General features: G+C 39.9%; 2 protein-coding genes across 11 annotated transcripts in view; one reads left to right on the top strand and one right to left on the bottom strand.

Annotated features, from left to right (window-relative positions):
- SLC25A40 (solute carrier family 25 member 40) overlaps nt 1-3135 on the bottom strand; it is a 90976-nt gene extending 87841 nt beyond the window's left edge. For 7 of the 9 annotated variants that reach the window (XM_049893162.1, XM_049893161.1, XM_049893165.1 and 4 more), the window contains exons 1-2: nt 2921-3135; nt 1378-1601 (exon numbers count right to left, since the gene is read on the bottom strand). The gene's annotated coding sequence lies outside the window, so the exon portion shown is untranslated. The remainder of the gene's footprint in view (nt 1-1377; nt 1602-2920) is intronic. The other 2 variants (XM_049893159.1, XM_049893157.1) reach the window with 1 other exon arrangement.
- A 280-nt stretch (nt 3136-3415) lies between these two features.
- DBF4 (DBF4 zinc finger) overlaps nt 3416-17308 on the top strand; it is a 28711-nt gene continuing 14818 nt past the window's right edge. The window contains exons 1-6 of one of the 2 annotated variants that reach the window (XM_049893953.1): nt 3416-3723; nt 4821-4996; nt 14599-14778; nt 16203-16253; nt 16712-16781; nt 17179-17255. In XM_049893953.1, coding sequence (XP_049749910.1) covers nt 3678-3723; nt 4821-4996; nt 14599-14778; nt 16203-16253; nt 16712-16781; nt 17179-17255 — 600 coding nt within the window. In that variant the 5' untranslated portion in view covers nt 3416-3677. Of the gene's footprint in view, nt 3724-4089; nt 4208-4820; nt 4997-14598; nt 14779-16202; nt 16254-16711; nt 16782-17178; nt 17256-17308 lie in introns of those variants that run through there. The other variant, XM_049893954.1, reaches the window with a different exon arrangement.

Here is a 17308-nt window from a genome sequence, read left to right on the forward strand (position 1 = left end):
ATTTCACTTTGTTAAAACCATCCACTTGTGGTATTTTTGTTATAGCAGTACTAGATAGCCAAGACAGTCTCCTTTTCATCTTATCCAAAGAAAAATGTGGAAAATTGACAACATAACCAAAGACTTGAGGGGAGATGGAGAAAAACTGAGAAAAATCTTAGTGGATTGCCTAGAACTCAAAATGTAGTCTCTACTGCTCTAAATTCCCTACAGCCCTATTAACATACTTTCTGCTTTCCGTCTTTTCATTCTTCAATGTGCGGGGCATTGTCCCTTCTTCAGAGAGCACATAGGCTAGTGGGAGAGACCATTCTAGCATTAATATCTTTTGGCTCTCCTGTAACCTCAGAATGTAAAGTATTTTTATGAAAGCAAATCAATCACTCCTCTTAAAGAAATGTTCTGCAATACGCTCCTCCCTCAACAACTCCCTGTGAAATTCCTCTTTTCTATGTCTCTTCTTCATTCTATATCCTACTTACCTGTTGCTGTTGAGTTGATTTCAAATCACAGTGACCATATTGGACAGAGTAGACCCTATAGGACAGTCTTTTCTTCTTGAATATATACCTTTCATCTGAAGGACTCTTTTGATTGTACATTTTCAAGATTGACTTTAACATAAACCTTATACTTTTACCAACAGACCAAATTATTGATATGCTATGTAAGGAGATTTCTACCCTTATTGGCCAAGTCCTTCTTCCTGTGGCTTCTAAAAGAATTGGATTCCAAAAGTAGTATTTCTCAAAATTAACCTCAGGTTACAGTCTACAAACTTATTAACACTATCTATTAAGGCAGACTTTCCACTTATGCATATCTTGGCATTATCACCTAGAGTGCAGTCAAGGGTATGCTAAAAGCATAGGGTACGACTATGTTACTGTCATTCCCCATTACAGTAGATAAGCAAGGTAACTCAGCTTTCACTAGAACAGAAACTAGGCTTCCGTTTTTTCTCCCCTTACACAGGGACAGGCTTAAATCTTTCCCACACCTCCTAAAACTTCCAAAGATCCGAAACTACCTTCCCCATTACTATACTTCTCTACCTTGACAAATTTTTTTGAACTGGTATACTCTCTCACTTCAAGCCCATCAGTCTTAGCTAGTTCCACCTCCTGCACCTACTGAAATTGTCACTGAGGAAACCGATAACATCTTAAACACAAAGTCAAAGGCCTATTTTTCAAGCAATGGAAGGGCTGGTGTGGAGTTCACCAGCATGACAGCACTTAACTGAGCTCTTACTCTGTGCTACGCATTGTACGAATTTAAATTAAGCTTTCTAAAATGACTCATTTGATCTTCACAACAATTCTGAGAAGTATTATTACCCCGTTTTCACAGATTAAAATTAAGGCTCAAAATTACCTAAGGCCATATAGTTAGTGAAGCCTGTATGATTTCAATATTTGCAGTTCTCTGTAGCTTCTGAAGATAAGTTTTGTTCCCAGTTCTCTGTCCTTTTCTCCATCTCTTTCATTATGCGATCATCCTCTGCTCATCGCCACTTCCCTTCTTATTTCACATGCTCTTCTGGACAATTTAATCTCCTTCCATAGTTTCAACTACATTCCATATTACTGTTTCTCAGCCTTTAAAAAATTTCAATAAACATAAAAATCCTGTGATTTTTCTGTAGTTATTTGAAAATAGATTTTTCCAAATAAAAAATATATAATGTTGAATGTTTTTTCAAATTAACCTCCTCCCACCTCTCAAGATCTGATAACTTCTTATGCATTACCCCATGACAAGAATCAGTGACCAGTCCGCATGTCTTTGAAATCAGTCTCTCAAACAATCAATCTTTCTCCCTCTCTCTGTAGCTCAGACCTCTCTCCCAAGTTGGACAAATATCTCCAACTGTCTAACTTCATGATTATCTCCCCAGGCCCTTCAACCTAAAACTGTTCAAAACAAAACTCTCATTTCCCTCAGCAAACGTGATCCACTTCTTGTGTTCTCCATTTTGGCTAAAGGTATCACAATCTACCCCGTCTTAAGGTGCCAATTTGCAAAACGATGCTACTGGCACTCTTTAACTTTCTTGAGCTGCTAAGTAAAAATCAGCTATTAAACAGTGAGTGCCTATTAGGGCCAAGAGCTATAAAGGAATGCAAAGTAGTACAATATACCATCATCGTCCTCCTTAGGAAGTTTCCAAGAAAGAACATACCACCCCCAATTGACTTTGCGTGTGTGTGAAACATTTTTCCCATTTACAAGGTACTCTTTCACAAACATTTTAATTCTTACCACAAACCAATTATGCCTGTTTTACAAACGAGAAAACTGAGACTCATGGTGATTAGGTAATTTAACCAAAGTCTCACTACCATAGCTGGGAAATAGTCGGTCGAGAACCCCAGACTTGAGTTTTCAGATTATACTCCCTTTCCATTATTGTTGACATAAACTTACACAAAATATTACGAAAACAGAAACCTGCGCACAGAAAACGTCAAAAGAGCAGGCCACAGTCAAGTGCCAAATGGCACAAATCAACCTGAAGGCGCTATGGATCGGCTTTTCAGTCAGGGCTGGGGGCCACCTGGCCGGGCCCTCGCTCCTACACCCCTTTCATCCTGGGAAGTCCCTCCGCAGCCTGTCCCTAAGTCGGAGGGCTCAGAGGCAACCGCGGGAAAACTACGCTCTGCAACCCGAAGCGCAGATAGTAGGGCCTCTCGCCATCCGGCTCCGGCTCCGGCTCCGGCTCCGGCCCCGGCTCCGGCTCCGGCTCCGGCCCCGGCCCCGCCCCGGCCCCGGCTCCGGCCCCGGCCCCGCCCCGGCTCCGGCTCCGGCTCCGGCTCCGGCCCCGGCTCCGGCCCCGGCCCCAGGCTGAGTCTGGGATCGGCCGCAGCCACAGTGCGGCTTGCCTCTCCGGCATCCGACCGGTGGGAAATGAGCGTACCTGGTGGAGGAGGCGGCTGGAGGGCAGGCGATCCAGGCAACTCTAAAAAATGGGAATGACCCTGGCGGCAGCCTGGGAAAGTCTCCAACGCTAACCGCATTCACTAGGGTTAGTCAATACGCAGCCACCAGGACTCCAGAAGGCTGCGCGAGGACCCGGCCTGCTGCACAGAGGACATCGCACTGGGGGACGAGAGGGGGCGGAGACGCGACCCGTGGGGGCGGGGCGCGCGGCGCGAGGGGGCGGGCACGACAGGGGCGGGGCTCGGGGAGCGAGAAGGGGGCACGACGGGGTCGGGGCGCCAGGTGAGCGGAAGCGGGCAAGAGTAGGCGGGCACAAGAGGAGCGGCCGCGCGACCCGAGGAAGCGGGCACGAGAGGATCGGGTCGAGTGCCGCGAGAAAGCGGGCACTACGGGGGCGGGACAAGAGGAGACGGGCACGTGGGGGCGGGGCGCGGCGCGCAGCGTCAGGGAGGGCGGGGCGCGCGTATCGGCGCCGCGGCTGCGTGACGCGTTTTCAAATCTTCAACCGCCGCAGCCCACTCGCTTGTGCTTCGCCCGTTTCTCTTCCGCGCCTTGGAGCCGGATTCGGCCTTGGAGGCCCGGCCCGTAGACGCGGCATCTCTACTGCGAGGTGGCCGCTGACCGCGGAACGAAGGAAGTAGCGAGCCTGTCACAGGACCGAAGGAGCCGTGTTTTCCCGGCAGTCCGGCGCGACACCATCTCCGGACCCAGCATGTAGGTGCCGGGTGGCTGCCATGAACTCCGGAGCCATGAGGATCCACGGCAAAGGACATTTCCAGGGTACGAAGCCCCTCCTCCGCCCGCAGGCCATTTAATCCTCTTCTTCCTTCAATGACTCCACCATTGATCCCTCAGAGTTTTCTTGTCCGGTCCACTTATTTTCTTTTCCAGCTTTTGCGGCCTTCCTTTCTTCTTTGTGGAGACGTGGCCTGAAGGAAGGCTCCGTTCAAGGTTTTGCCACAGAAAGGGTCCGGGGTCCGGCCCAGCCCGTGCGCCCTCCATGCCCAGCAAGCCCCAGATTCCGGGTCTTCGGTTGGTTGTAAAACTAGGGAACGATGTGCGGACCCCAGAACTTGCCGGGGTACTGCGGTGCCTCCTTCCCGGCCGTCCCACAGACGCTGAGACTCGGCTCAGGCCCTCTGAAGCTGCAGACTCAGCCCTCAATTTAAAGACAGACGTGTTTGTGGCTTTTCACTTCATGAACAGATTGGGGTGATTGTGGGTGGATTTTTGGTCTTAAGTTTATTTTTCTTCGCTCTTAAAGGTAAGCGGAAGTGTATTTCAAACACATTGTTTCCAACGTTATGGACAAATAGGAAACAAAAGTGCGTTTCCATTTTCCATCACTTATTTGGTGAAACATTCCAGTCTCTAAGTTTTTCTTTTTTAATATGTATATGAATTTATGAAGAGATTGTGTTCTAAAAGTTAATTTTTAAAGCATTTCCTTGAATCTCAGTTTCGTTTTCAGTGGAAATAATGAAGTGAATGGTGACTGGTTCTTGCACTGACCCTTAATAGTTCATAATACACAAACTGTATATGAAACTAAAACTCCGATAGTCATGAACCCTTGAGGACAAAGTCATTCTGGGTAACAGAAGTTTTCTGCATAACTAAGTGTTTAGTACTTTAAGTGCAAGTTTTGAGTGTTCAACAGAAGAGCAGATGCTCAATAAATATTTGTTGCATGAATACTCATGGCGTTCACATTCGAAGGAGGAAAATCTTTGTAAAAGGTTTTTTATAGTTCTGTGCCTTAGTGAAAAAAAATTTCCTGCTGATCGAGACTTTTCTGTAAATAAATAATTATTTAATAATAGAACATTTTCTGTTTGCATAAAACATGATCTAATCCTAAACATGTTTAATAACAGGTGGAATCCAAGTCAATAATGAAAAAAACAGACCATCTCTGAAGTCTCTGAAAACTGACAGCAACAAACCAGAAAAATTCAAATACAAGCCACTTTGGGGGAAAGTATTTTACCTTGACTTACCTTCTGTCTCAATATCTGAAAAACTGCAAAAAGACATTAAAGATCTAGGCGGGGTAAGTTAAAACCACACACTTTGACAAACAAGGAAAAAAATTGTAACTAGTACTTTTTAATGTAATACGCAGTCATTTAAAATCCTCACTTTGAAAAACTTGTAAAAATCTGTCAGCCCAAGCTTAAACTTTTTATCAGCTTCTTATTATTGCTGGGAAAAAAAAAAAAATTAACTTTTGTAGCTTGACAAAACTTTCAGATCTCTGTCGTTTGTAGCCTAGTGTAAAGTTCCCAAATTTTGAGAAAGGAGACTCCCTTATCCTAATGGAACCGCCGATTATCTTACTGTAATGTCGGGATGCCCTCCAAATGACAAGAACTCCTTGATTATGTTTATTGGGGAGCTGCATAAATTTGTATGGAGTAGTATAACAGTAAGTATGTTACTACAGGACACAGAAGACCAGTTCAAACCACAGTGTTAAAATTGCTTTTGAGGGATATTGTCTCAACAGAATGAATGTCATTAAGGGAACAATTTTGAATTAAGAACCTGAAAAACCTATTTATTTCCTACATTGCACATTGATTAGATGATTATTGCTGTTGTTAGGTGCTGTGAGTCGCTTTTCAACTCATAGCAACCCCGTGTGACACAATAGAACTACCCCATAGGGTTTTCTAGGCTGTAATCTTTATGGGAGGAACCCTTCAGTTAGTAGCTGAGTGTTTAGCCATTGTACCATAGGGCTCTTTGTTTAGATGATTAGGAAATTATAAAACATGGACAAAATTCTCAGATTTTTCTTAGGACCTGGGTTAATATTGGGTGAATTTTAGTAAGTGAGGCTGTTGTGATTTTATTAATTTATTTCTTATGTCTTTCTGTTTAAAAGATTTGTTTCTGCTGGACTGAGTTTCTTAAGGTCACCATCTTTGAATAAAAGTTTTCTGAATAGAGTCTGTTGTTCGCAGACTAGAAGTTTGAACAAGAATGTGTAACAAGTTTCTTGAAATTTTGTGTTGATGTGATATTTTACTTATCTATCTTTGAAAAGTTATTCTAACTACTTTTTTGCTATTCATTTTGTTAAACTAAAACATTGTCACAGGCTTGTATAATAGTTGCATGTATCATAATGACCATATGGCTGCATTCCTAAAGGTCATGTTTTATAAGCCTGGCACCATATTGACTGTACCACCTGTCAGGAATGTCTTAATGTGTTCAGGACCTTAGACATTGAGTAAAGACCTTTTCATTTTAGAAATGAAGTACCGAGGTCCAGAGAAGTTAAATGGCCCCATCACAGCATGATTAATCTCCTAATTCCCAAAATAACATACCACTGCTCCATTCTGTTCCTTTAGCTACTAATGGTACAAAGTAGCTATTTAGTATAATGTGACAGATTTTTCAAAAATGATGAATTACTCTTTAGTCCTTCTTGTCTAAATCAGTGATTTTTAAACTTGTGTTTTTAGCAGTGGAACCCTTCAAACAAAATTGTTTCGAAGTCCAATGTGTAAAGGTGGTTAAAAAAAAAAAAGGGAACTGCTCTGGTGAAACAACAGTACAGACACTAGAGCGAGGGACCAGCTGCCCCTGCTCCTTTCTCTATCTCTCCTCCCATCCCCACAGCAGTTCCTAAGGCCTTTCCAAAAAACAAATTTTGAAATTACTTCTGCCCTAGATAATAGTTGAAGGACTTTTTTTTTTAAGCTATATTTCAGACCTTTATGCTAAAATGGTTTGAATTTAGGGGAAAACTTATTAAGGACATAAGTTGCCAAATTCTCCCACAAAGCTCTGGATTTTCAACTGAACTTGATTTATAAACTTTATTGCTGAATTTCTCTTTAAACATTTTTTATCGAATTCTAACACCCTCCAGATTATCTTTCTGATAACTCAGTGATGTACATCGTCTATCTAGGCCCTATTTTCTGCCTCTAGTACATTAACAGAAACCCTGGTGGCATAGTGGTTAAGTGTTAAACAGCTGCTAATCAAAAGGTTGGCAGTTCAGATCCACCAGGCACTCTTTGGAAACTTTATGGGGCAGTTCTAATCTGACCTATAGGGTCACTATGAGGTGGAATCAACTTGACGGCAATGGGTTTGATTTCACATTTTGTAGCACATTAACTTTCTATCACTAAAATTTGCCATGAAGATCTTCTTTGTGAACTATAAAAAAACTTTTATGTCTAGATACTAAGAGTATTAGAATTCTATTTTAAGAAATAAGAGTTTAGTTAGGTATTCCTTGAAATAGTTATATGTTTAATTTAAATATTATTTAGGATTATTTAAGATCTTTATCCTTTTACAATTTGTCTTACTTCAGATAATTATTGGTATTGCCTTTTTGTTTAACCAGCCATTTTATGTATTTTTTTCTCTAGTCTTAAATAGGAGCCCTGATGATGCAGTGGTTAAGTGCTTGGCTGCTAACTGAAAGGTCAGCAGTTCGAATCCATCAGCTGCTCCTTGGAAACCCCCCTATGGGGCAGTTCTACTCTGTCCCATAGGGTCACTGTCGGTCAGAATTGACTGAATGGTAGTGGGTTTGGTTTTTTGGTTTTTATCTGAAGTGTACACATCTGACAAACTCAACTACTGAGAGCACAGTAGTGAATTCTGAAATAATGGGGAAATACCTTTAAATAGTGGCAAGGAAAATAGCAGTTATAGATAGTATCTCAAAATGAAAAGAAACAGCTGCAAACATCAATTAATAATCGGAATGTGGAATGTACGAAGCATGAATTTAGGAAGATTGGAAATTGTCAGAAATGAAGTGGAACATACACACGTCGATATCCTAGGTGTTAGCAAGCTGAAATGGACTGGTATTGGACATTTTGAATCAGACAATCATATAGTCTCCTATGCCAGGGAAGACATATTAAAGAGGAATGGAGTTGCATTCACTGTCAAAAAGAAAATTTCAAATCTATTCTGAACTACAACGCTGTCAGTGATAGAATAATGTCCATACACCTACAAGGAAGACCAGTTAATACGACTCTTATTCAAATTTACCCATTAAGCCCGAAGATGAAGAAGTTGAAGATTTTACCAACTTCTGCAGTCTAAAGGTGGTTGAACATGCAGTCAGGTTACATTGATAATTACTGTTGATTGAAATGCGAAAGCTGGAAACGAAGAAGGATCTGTAGATGGAAAATATGGCCTTAGTGATAGAAATGGTGACAGAGATCGCATGATAGAATTTTGCAAGTCTAATGACTTCTTCATTGCAAATACCTTTTTTCAACAACATGAACAGCGACTGTACCTGGGGACGTCAGCAGATGGAGTACACAGGAATCAAATTGACTACATCTGTAGAAAGAGATGATGGAAAAGCTCAATATCAGTCAGAACAAGACCATCATTGCTCATATGCAAATTCAAGTTGACGTTAAAGAAAATTAGAACAGGTTCATGAGAGCCAAAGTACAGCCTTGAGTATAAAACCCACTGCCATCGATTCGATTCCAACTCATAGCGACGCTTTAGGACAGAGTAGAACTGCCCCATAGAGTTTCCAAGGAGTGCCTGGTGGATTTGAACTGCTGACCTCTTGGTTAGCAGCTGTAGCACTTAACCACTACGCCACCAGGGTTTCCTGCCTTGAGTATATCCCACCTCAATTTAGAGACCATCACAAGAATAGATTTAACACATTGAACACTAGTAACTGAAGACCAGACAAGTGGTGGAATGACATCAAGGATGTCATACGTGAAGAAAGGAAGAGGTCATTAAAAAGACAGGAAAGGAAAAAAAGACCAAAATGGAGGTCAGAAAGGACTCTTAAAGTTGCTCTTGAACTTGGAGTGGATAAGCAAAAGGAAGAAACGATGAAGTGGAAGAACTGAAGAGAAGATTTCAAAGGGCGCCTGGAGAAAACAAAGTAAAGTATTATAGTGAAATTTACAAAGACCTGGAGTTAGAAAACCAAAAGGGAAGAACAACCTCAGCATTTCTCAAGCTGAAAGAACTGAAGAAAAAATTCAAGCCTCAAGTTGTAATATTGAAGCATTCTACAGGGAAAAAATTAAATGATGCAGAAACCATCAAAAGAAGAGGGAAGGAGTACCCAGAGTTATTGTAACAATGTCAGATGGATCTTGGCTGAAAGGAGAGAATGCCAGAAGTTTACCCGTGATTTATTGACTGTGCAAAGGTATTTGGCTGTGTGGATCATCATAACAAAGTATGGACAGCATTGTGAAGAATGGAAATTCAAGAACACTTAATTGTGTTCATGCAGAACCTGTTCATAGATCAAGAGGCAGTTTGAACGGAACAAGGGAGTAGTGCATGGTTTAAAGTCAGGAAAGTGTGTATCAGGGTTGTATCCTTTCACCGTTTTTACACAATCTTGTTACCTTAATATTTACCCCTATTTTTTAAGTTTAAATCATATTTTTTAAATATCACCTTGACTTCCTCTTCATATGGAAGATTTATGACTACATTTTTTAAACCTTCTTTTTTGATTTAATGTTGTCATCTTTTACATAATGACATCCCTGTTTCCCTGTTTGGAGCATTTTAGCCTTGATTTCTCTGATTTCCCTATCTGGTTGACCTATGGTTGCTCTATCCTGTGTTCTAGTCTTGGGTTGTTATCTGATGTTAATGCTTTTCTAACAGGAGGACTCCCTTTAGTATTTCTTGTAATTCTGATTTGGTTTTTGCAAATTCTCTAAAACTTCTGTTTATCTAGAAATATTCCTAATTTCGCCTTCATATTTGAGAGGCAATTTTGCTGGATATGTAATTCTTGGCTGGCAATTTTTTTCCTTCAAGGCTTTATATATGTCATCCCATTGCCTTCTTACCTGCATGGTTCCTGCTGAGTAGTCTGAACTTAGTCTTATTGACTCTCCTTTGTAGGTGACTTTTCGTTTATCCGTAGCTGCTCTTAAAGCTCTTTATCTTTGGTTTCGGCAAGTTCGGTTATACTATGTCTTGGTGACTTTCTTTTGAGATCCACCTTTTGTGGGGTTTGATGAGCATCTTGGATAGATATCTTCACATCTTTCGTGATATCAGGGAAGCTTTCTGTGAACAGATCTTCAACAGTTCTGTCTGTATTTTCTGTTATCCCTCCCTGTTCTGGTTCTCCAGTCACTCATAGGTTATTTCCCTTGATAAAATCCCAGCATAATTCTTACTGTTTCTTCATTTTTTGAAATTGTTTTATCTGATTTTATTCAAATATGTTGGTATCAAATGCTTTATCTTCAATCTCAGTAATTCTGACTTCCACTATCAATTCCGTTCCTATGACTTTCTATCAAGTTGTCTAATTCTGAAATTTGATTGTTAATCTTCTGAATTTCTGTTTGCTGTCTCTCTCTGGATTCTTCCAGCCTATTAAATTTGTCATCATGTTCTTCTCTAATCTTAAGTTCCTCTAATGCTATGTTTATGTATTCCTTGGCTCATTTTGCATTTTGTCTGATGTCCTTCCTGATCTCTTGAAGACTTCTGTATCTTAATTTTTTTGTATTCTACCTCTGGTATGGAAACCCTGGTGGTGTAGTGGTTAAGTGCTATAGCTGCTAACCCAAGGGTCGGCAGTTCAAATCTGCCAGGCACTGCTTGGAAACTTTATGGGGCAGTTCTGGTCCATCCTATAGGGTCACTATGAGTCGGAATTGACACAACGGCACTGGGTTTGGTTTTTTGTTTACCTCTGGTAGTTTCAGGAAGTTCTCTTCATCTGGAGGGTTTCTTCATTCTTTGTTTCAGGAGCTTGCTGAAGCCATCATGGTCTGCCACTTTATGTGATTTGATATTGACTGTTGTCTCTGAGCCATCAAGAAGTTACTGTATTCATTTATTCTGTTTGCTTACTGTGTCCTAGCTTCTTGTTTTGTTTTGATATGCCCAGATAGGCTGTTTGAGTGAGCTGTTTTTTTGATTATTGGTGCCTTTGAAGCTCTAATGTCCTGTCACCAGGTTGTTGGAGCTCTTACTAGGTATATGAGCCCAGGAGTCCGTTTACTTTCCTTGTATGGATTCAGCTCAGGTATCCAGGTAGTCAGTTACCAAGTGTGTGGTACAAGCTTTCACCTACACTCCTAGACGAGTAGGGGTGATGGGTGTAGGCACAGGTATCTAGCTGTGGTACGAGGTTACGTGCTGAGCAAGGCAGGGGACTGACAACTGCCCGAGTGTCTGTGAGGAAAGTATCCCTGTTACTTAGAGCACCTAGGTGGGTGGGTTTTGCAGCCGGACTATGGGTACCCAGTGTTGTTGGCTATAAGTACTGGGAGGCACCACTTATCCTTGGACCCCTGTCGAGGGTGGCTAGATGGCATGGGTGAAGCCACCAGTCCTCAGACCCCTGATGTGGGTAAGTGAAGACTCTGCCTAATAGGCAGGGTGGTGTCGAACGTCATGAACCTGCCTCTCCACCATATAGCTGAAACAGTTGAAGTTAGACTTCAGGTATATACCTTGTCGTATTGTGCTAATGAGGGCCTACGCTACTGAAATGGGCCCACAAAGGTCTATGCAGGGATGAAAGTCATTCAAAGTCCGTGGACCGCTTATGCCTGTGCCTAGGCAAAGGAGCTGTTTCTGATCTGAGTTCCCGGCTTAGGGGAGCTGTCAGATTTTTTTTTTTGCCCGTTTGTTTGTTCCTTCTCCAAGGCCAGGAGGATGGCTCAGGGCACGCAACAGGTCCTACTTCCAGCCCAAGGAAAGCAGCTATCATTGAAGCTTGCTCGGACCCGGTGCAGAGCAGGGAGGGATCAGTTAAACAGGAGAGAGCTTTTTCCCAGAGGGGTGTTTTGTGGGTTCACACGGTAGATTAGATGCTAGTACTTATCTTTTGCCGAGAGCGCCGTTTTTCACTGATGCCGGAGGCATGAGTGAACTTTTCGTTGCTTGATCTCTCCCGATGTGGAAAATGTGTTCCAAATGCCAGTTTTTGCTTCAAGGCGCTTGCGCCGGTGGAATCAGCCTGTGGGGTGCAGGTTCTCGCCGGGTCAGGTCTGGCAACTTCTCACTGCTTCTGAACTGTCTCTTCTGCTCCCTGCCACTCAGTCTGATACCTCAACTTTGCCTTTGATGTTCAGGGCTCCTAGATTGTCATATATAATCAATTCACTTGTTTTGGGTCTTTGTTGTAAGAGGGACCACTGGAAGTGTCTCTCCATTCACCATACTTACACAGTCTACATGCTGAGTAAGTAATTCGAGAAACTGGAGTATATGAAGAAGAATGGGGCATCAGGATTGGAGGAAGAGTTATCAACAACCTGCATTATGCAGATGACACAACTTTGTTTGCTGAAAGTCAAGAGGACTTGAACCATTTACTGATGAAGATCAAAGACTACAGTCTTCAGTATGGATTGCACTTGAAAAGAAAACAGAATCTTCACAACTGGACCAAAAAGCCACATCATGATAAACAGAGAAAAGATTGAAGTTGTAAAAGATTTCGTTTTACTTGGATCCAGAGTCAAAACTCTTGGAAGCAGCAGTGAAGAAATCAAGGGACATGTTGCTTTGGGCAAATCTGATGCAAAGGACCTCTTTAAAGTGTTTAAAAGCAGAGATGTCACTTAAGGCCTAAGGTGTGCCTGACCTAAGTCATGGTGTTTTCATATGCATGTGAAAGCTGGACAGTGAGTAAGCAAGGCCAAAGAAGAGTTGACGGCTTTGAACTATGCTATTGGCAAAAAATATTGAATATACCATTGACTGCCCATAGAATGAACAGATCCATCTTGGAAGAAGTACAGCCACAGTGCTCCTTAGAAGCAAGGATGGCAAGACTTAATCTCGTGTACTTTGGATGTATTATCAGGAGGGATTGGAGAAGGACATCATGCTTGGTAGAGTGTCAGTGAGAAAAAAGAAGACCATTAACAAGCTGGATTGACACAGTAGCTGCAGTACTGGGCTCAATTCAAGCATAACAACAATTGGGAGAATGGCACAGAATCGGGCAGTGTTTCCTTCTGTTGTACATGAGGTTGCTGTGAGTCAGAACTTCCTGGAGGGAACCTAACAGCAACAATAAATAGTACCGGAGAAGGACTTGAAACCAACCACATGTAGGTTCATTATTTAAACAGTTTTGTCTAAATACTCAAGTGGGATCTAGAACCTTTACAAGTGAGCACAAGAGAGCAAAGTATAAATTGGACAGTACACATGGGGTCACCATGAGTCAGAATCAATCGAGGGCAACTAACACCACCACCACCACACTGGTAGCCTGTGGATGTGTTCGGTTTTCACACTGTTGTGGTGGTACCCAAACCAAACCAAACCAAACCCACTGGTGTGGAGTTGGTTCTGACTCATAGCAACCCTGTAGGATAGAGTAGAACTGCCCTGTAGGTTCTCCACAGAGCAGCTGGTGGAAACCTTTTGGTTAGCAGTCTGAGGTCTTAACCACTGCACTACCAAGTGGTGGTAGAGGTATTTTAATTTTAATTACGGACCAGGAGATTGGGGTTCCCTTGAAAAACTAGAATCTCTGGCAGTATATGAAAATTAAGAAAGTATTTGGTGTATAAATTGTTTGACTTATTTATATTCTTGCCTGGCCCTTGTATGCATTTGAGTTTGCAGCACTCAGAAGAAATAAATGTGGATACATATTTGCTGGTCAAGTGAAAAAGAATGTTGCTCAGAAAAAAAGGAAGTGGTGATTTGCACTTAAATAGGGGACTGTTAGTCTCAGCAGCAATATCTGTTCAGTGCTTACACGAAGTTAATTTATTATACAATTTGTTTCATTTTATTTTTCCTATTTATATTGTGATATTACAGAGACATTGGATACAGCTGTTTAAAATATTTTTAGAAGTCTTTGGTTTATTTACATAGTTAACTCTTAATAGTATTTACTTCTACTTAAATTTAATTTTCCCTGTCCCGGATGACAGTGATCTTCAACAGCATTGACGTTAGTACGTGAGTATAAATTCAGACATTTGAACAGTGATTTTCAGACGTTTTAGTAGGGAAATTCTGTTCAAACAATTTTACAATGATAAGGGCAAAGATTCTCTCTGGCACATGTTAGAGTTAATGACTTATAGTTGTGTTATACACTATGGTATAATCATATACCATATGGTATAACCACATGTAGCTATTTCAGTTTATTTAACTACATTAAATTAATTATGATTAAATACAATTTAAAATTCAGTTACTCACTAACCACGTAACAGCTGCTTAGTAGCCACATGGGACAGGTTGCTACTATATTGGTGTGGTTAAAGAACATTTCTGTTATTGTATAAAGTGCTGCTTCAGGTATACATGTGAGTCAGAACAACTATGTTCAAATTCTGTTACTTACTATTGTAGCTAATCACTTAATTTGTCTCTGCCTCAGTTTTCTGCAAAATGAGGATATTATTGGTACCATTGGGTTGTTAAATGGATTAAATTAATTAGAATATATGAAGCACTTAAAAATAGTGTCTAGCACATGCTGTTGTGTAGTTAGAACTTCCATTGCTCTTCTTCAGCACTTGAGGTTTGGAAGAACACAGTATAAAAATCACCAATTTACAAGATAGTCAAATTCTTTGAAATTTTACATTGTGCCTAGCATATGAAGCAATTTATGGTTTTTATCCTAAAAATACTTTTCTCTAGCGAGTTGAAGAATTTCTGAGCAAAGACATCAGTTATCTCATTTCAAATAAAAAGGAAGCTAAATTTGCACAAACCTTGAGCCGAATTTCCCCTGTACCAAGTCCAGAATCTGCGTATAATGCAGAAACCACTTCACCTCATCCCAGCCATGATGGAAGCTCATTTAAATCTCCAGACTCAGTAAGTATCTTAAATATGCTTTGAGATTCTCACAAAGACTATAACTTGAGGATGTCTTGATTTTCAAGAGCAGGCTAGCAGCAGAGTTCGTTTAGGGAGAATAATACCTATATCGTGTATGGTTTTCCAGTCATTAATAAAGTTGGAATCCTACAGAAAGGTAAATATTTCCTAATATTACTTGTGTAGTCATACCCTGTAGGTACTTAGGGATGTCTTTAATTTTTAGAGTAAGTTACAGCAGGTCACTGTTTAAAGAGGGGTCATTGTTTTCAGAGGAAGAGCAAGTAAACTGTTGCCTACAGGCCAAATCTAGCCCACTTGTACAGCCTGCAAGCTAAGCATGATTTTACATTTTCAGTGGTTGGAGGGAAAAAAAAAAAATCAAACCAAGAATATTTTGTGACGTGGAAATTATATGAAATTCAAATTTCATTGTCCATAAGTAAAGTCCTGTTAGAACACTACCACATCTATTCATTTGTATGTTGTCTGTGGCTACTACAGAGGTAGAATTAAATAGTTGCTACAGAGACTATATGGCCTACAAAACCTATTTTATAGACAATGTTTGTCAACCCCTGTTTCAAAATGATTGACACTATATCCCTTCCACTCGATTGCCAATACATGGGAAGCTACATGGAAGGATAAATTAAATCTTGATTCAGTTGGGTGTGTGGAGGGAGAGAGATTGAGATAAAATGTTTATTAATTTATGTCCTCTTTAGATTGAAATGTAATGGTCATTTTAAAGTATTGTCCTCAACTTATATATTACAGCCATTTGGGAAGAGGGAAAATGAGAAGGAAACGTGGAAGAAATGAGTTACATAAATGAAAGCACTTTAAAAAAGGAAAATACGTAATAGAAAGAAAGGAAAAAAGTCAAAGAAGTGGAAAAGACCACACAGTCTTTCAGTGAATGTTTTCTGGAGCAAAAAGGCTATCCACCAGTGATTAGTTTCAAATTCATTGTTGTTCATAGCCTTTCAACTTTTTTCTAGTGTTTTATTTAAAAAGCACAATACCATGTAAAAACAGTATATATAAAGTTTAGCTGTTCACATTCTTAAATCTTCAGTTTGGTAGTAGACTAAAATGTTAAGCTATTTATAGGTACAAAATTCCAGTAGAACCTTGCTACTTTATTTTTGTGTAGAATAGAATTTGCTATCAAATTAATCTCATGGGGTTCATTCTATTGAGTTTAGTTGCACAACTAAAAAACCATGAAACAAGCTTTTTAATAGTAGATCTCAAAGAAATCACTTGTCTCTATATACTTAATGTATTGATAGCCATTAAGAGTTATAGAAATAAGATGTATCTATTTACTTTAGCTATTTTATCTTTCTAATCTGTTCTCCAGTGAAGTACTGTTATAACTTTTTCTTTTTTAAATTTTTTTGGTCTTTTTATAGGTGTGTTTAAGCAGAGGAAAATTACTAGTTGAAAAAGCTATCAAGGACCATGTAAGTTGGAACTTTAAAATTCACACTGTATATTCTGCTATTAAAAACTGAAGTACAAATTAGAGATGCTTTTGAAAACTTTCATTCCTCATTTTTATCGGAAAAGCCTAAACTTTTCCTGAAGAAACATCTCCATCTTGTGGCCTTTTAAAGTATTACCAAAGACAATTGAAGCTTGTTGCATTTTTGTATTTTTAAATGAAATAATTTCTTTTTAAAATTTGCCCTGTGATGAGCATTAAATTGTCAAGAACTTGAGTCTAGTAAGCAGGATTGATTTTAGAAATTCTAAAAGAAAAAATTTAATGTCCTCCTTGCTATTGTAACTCTGTAGGGTCTATTCTGAATAACAGCCTCTGTGACATTAAGAATCAAATAATTGAGGTTGATTTTTAAATTTTATCTCATTTAAAATAGTGATTTTCTATAAAAACTATCAAACTTTATTTTTTTTATAGGATTTTATTCCTTCAAATAGTATATTATCAAATGCCTTATCCTGGGGAGTGAAAATTCTGCATATTGATGGTAAAGATTTTATAATTTTTTTTTTACAATATTTTTTATAAGTACTGTTGTAGGTTGATTTGTGTCCCCCAAAAACTATGTGTCAACTTGGTTAGGCCGTGATTCCCAGTATTGTGTGGTTGTCCTCCATTTTGTGATTGTAATTTTATGTTAAAGATGATTAGAGTGGGATTTTAACACCCTTACTAAGGTCACATCCCTGATCCAATGTAAAGAGAGTTTCCCTGGGATGTGGGCTGCACCACCTTTTATCTTACAAGAGGTAAAAGGGAAGGCAGCAGAGTGGGGGATGTCATACCACCAAGAGAGCAGCCCTAGGAGCAGAGCACGTCATCTGATTTACTACAACTATAATAAATAAAAATAGTGCTTAACTCCTTCTTTTTTTTTAATAAAGATATTAGATACTACATGGAACAAAAGAAAAAAGAGTTGTATTTACTAAAGAAGTCAAGCACTTCCGTGAGAGATGTGGTATGTCTTTCTTTAATTTTTAAACTAATTTTAAAAAGTATCTAAAATAGTTA

This window comes from Elephas maximus, chromosome 8 (genome assembly GCF_024166365.1).
Source record: "Elephas maximus indicus isolate mEleMax1 chromosome 8, mEleMax1 primary haplotype, whole genome shotgun sequence".
NCBI classification, from domain to species: Eukaryota; Metazoa; Chordata; class Mammalia; order Proboscidea; family Elephantidae; genus Elephas; species Elephas maximus.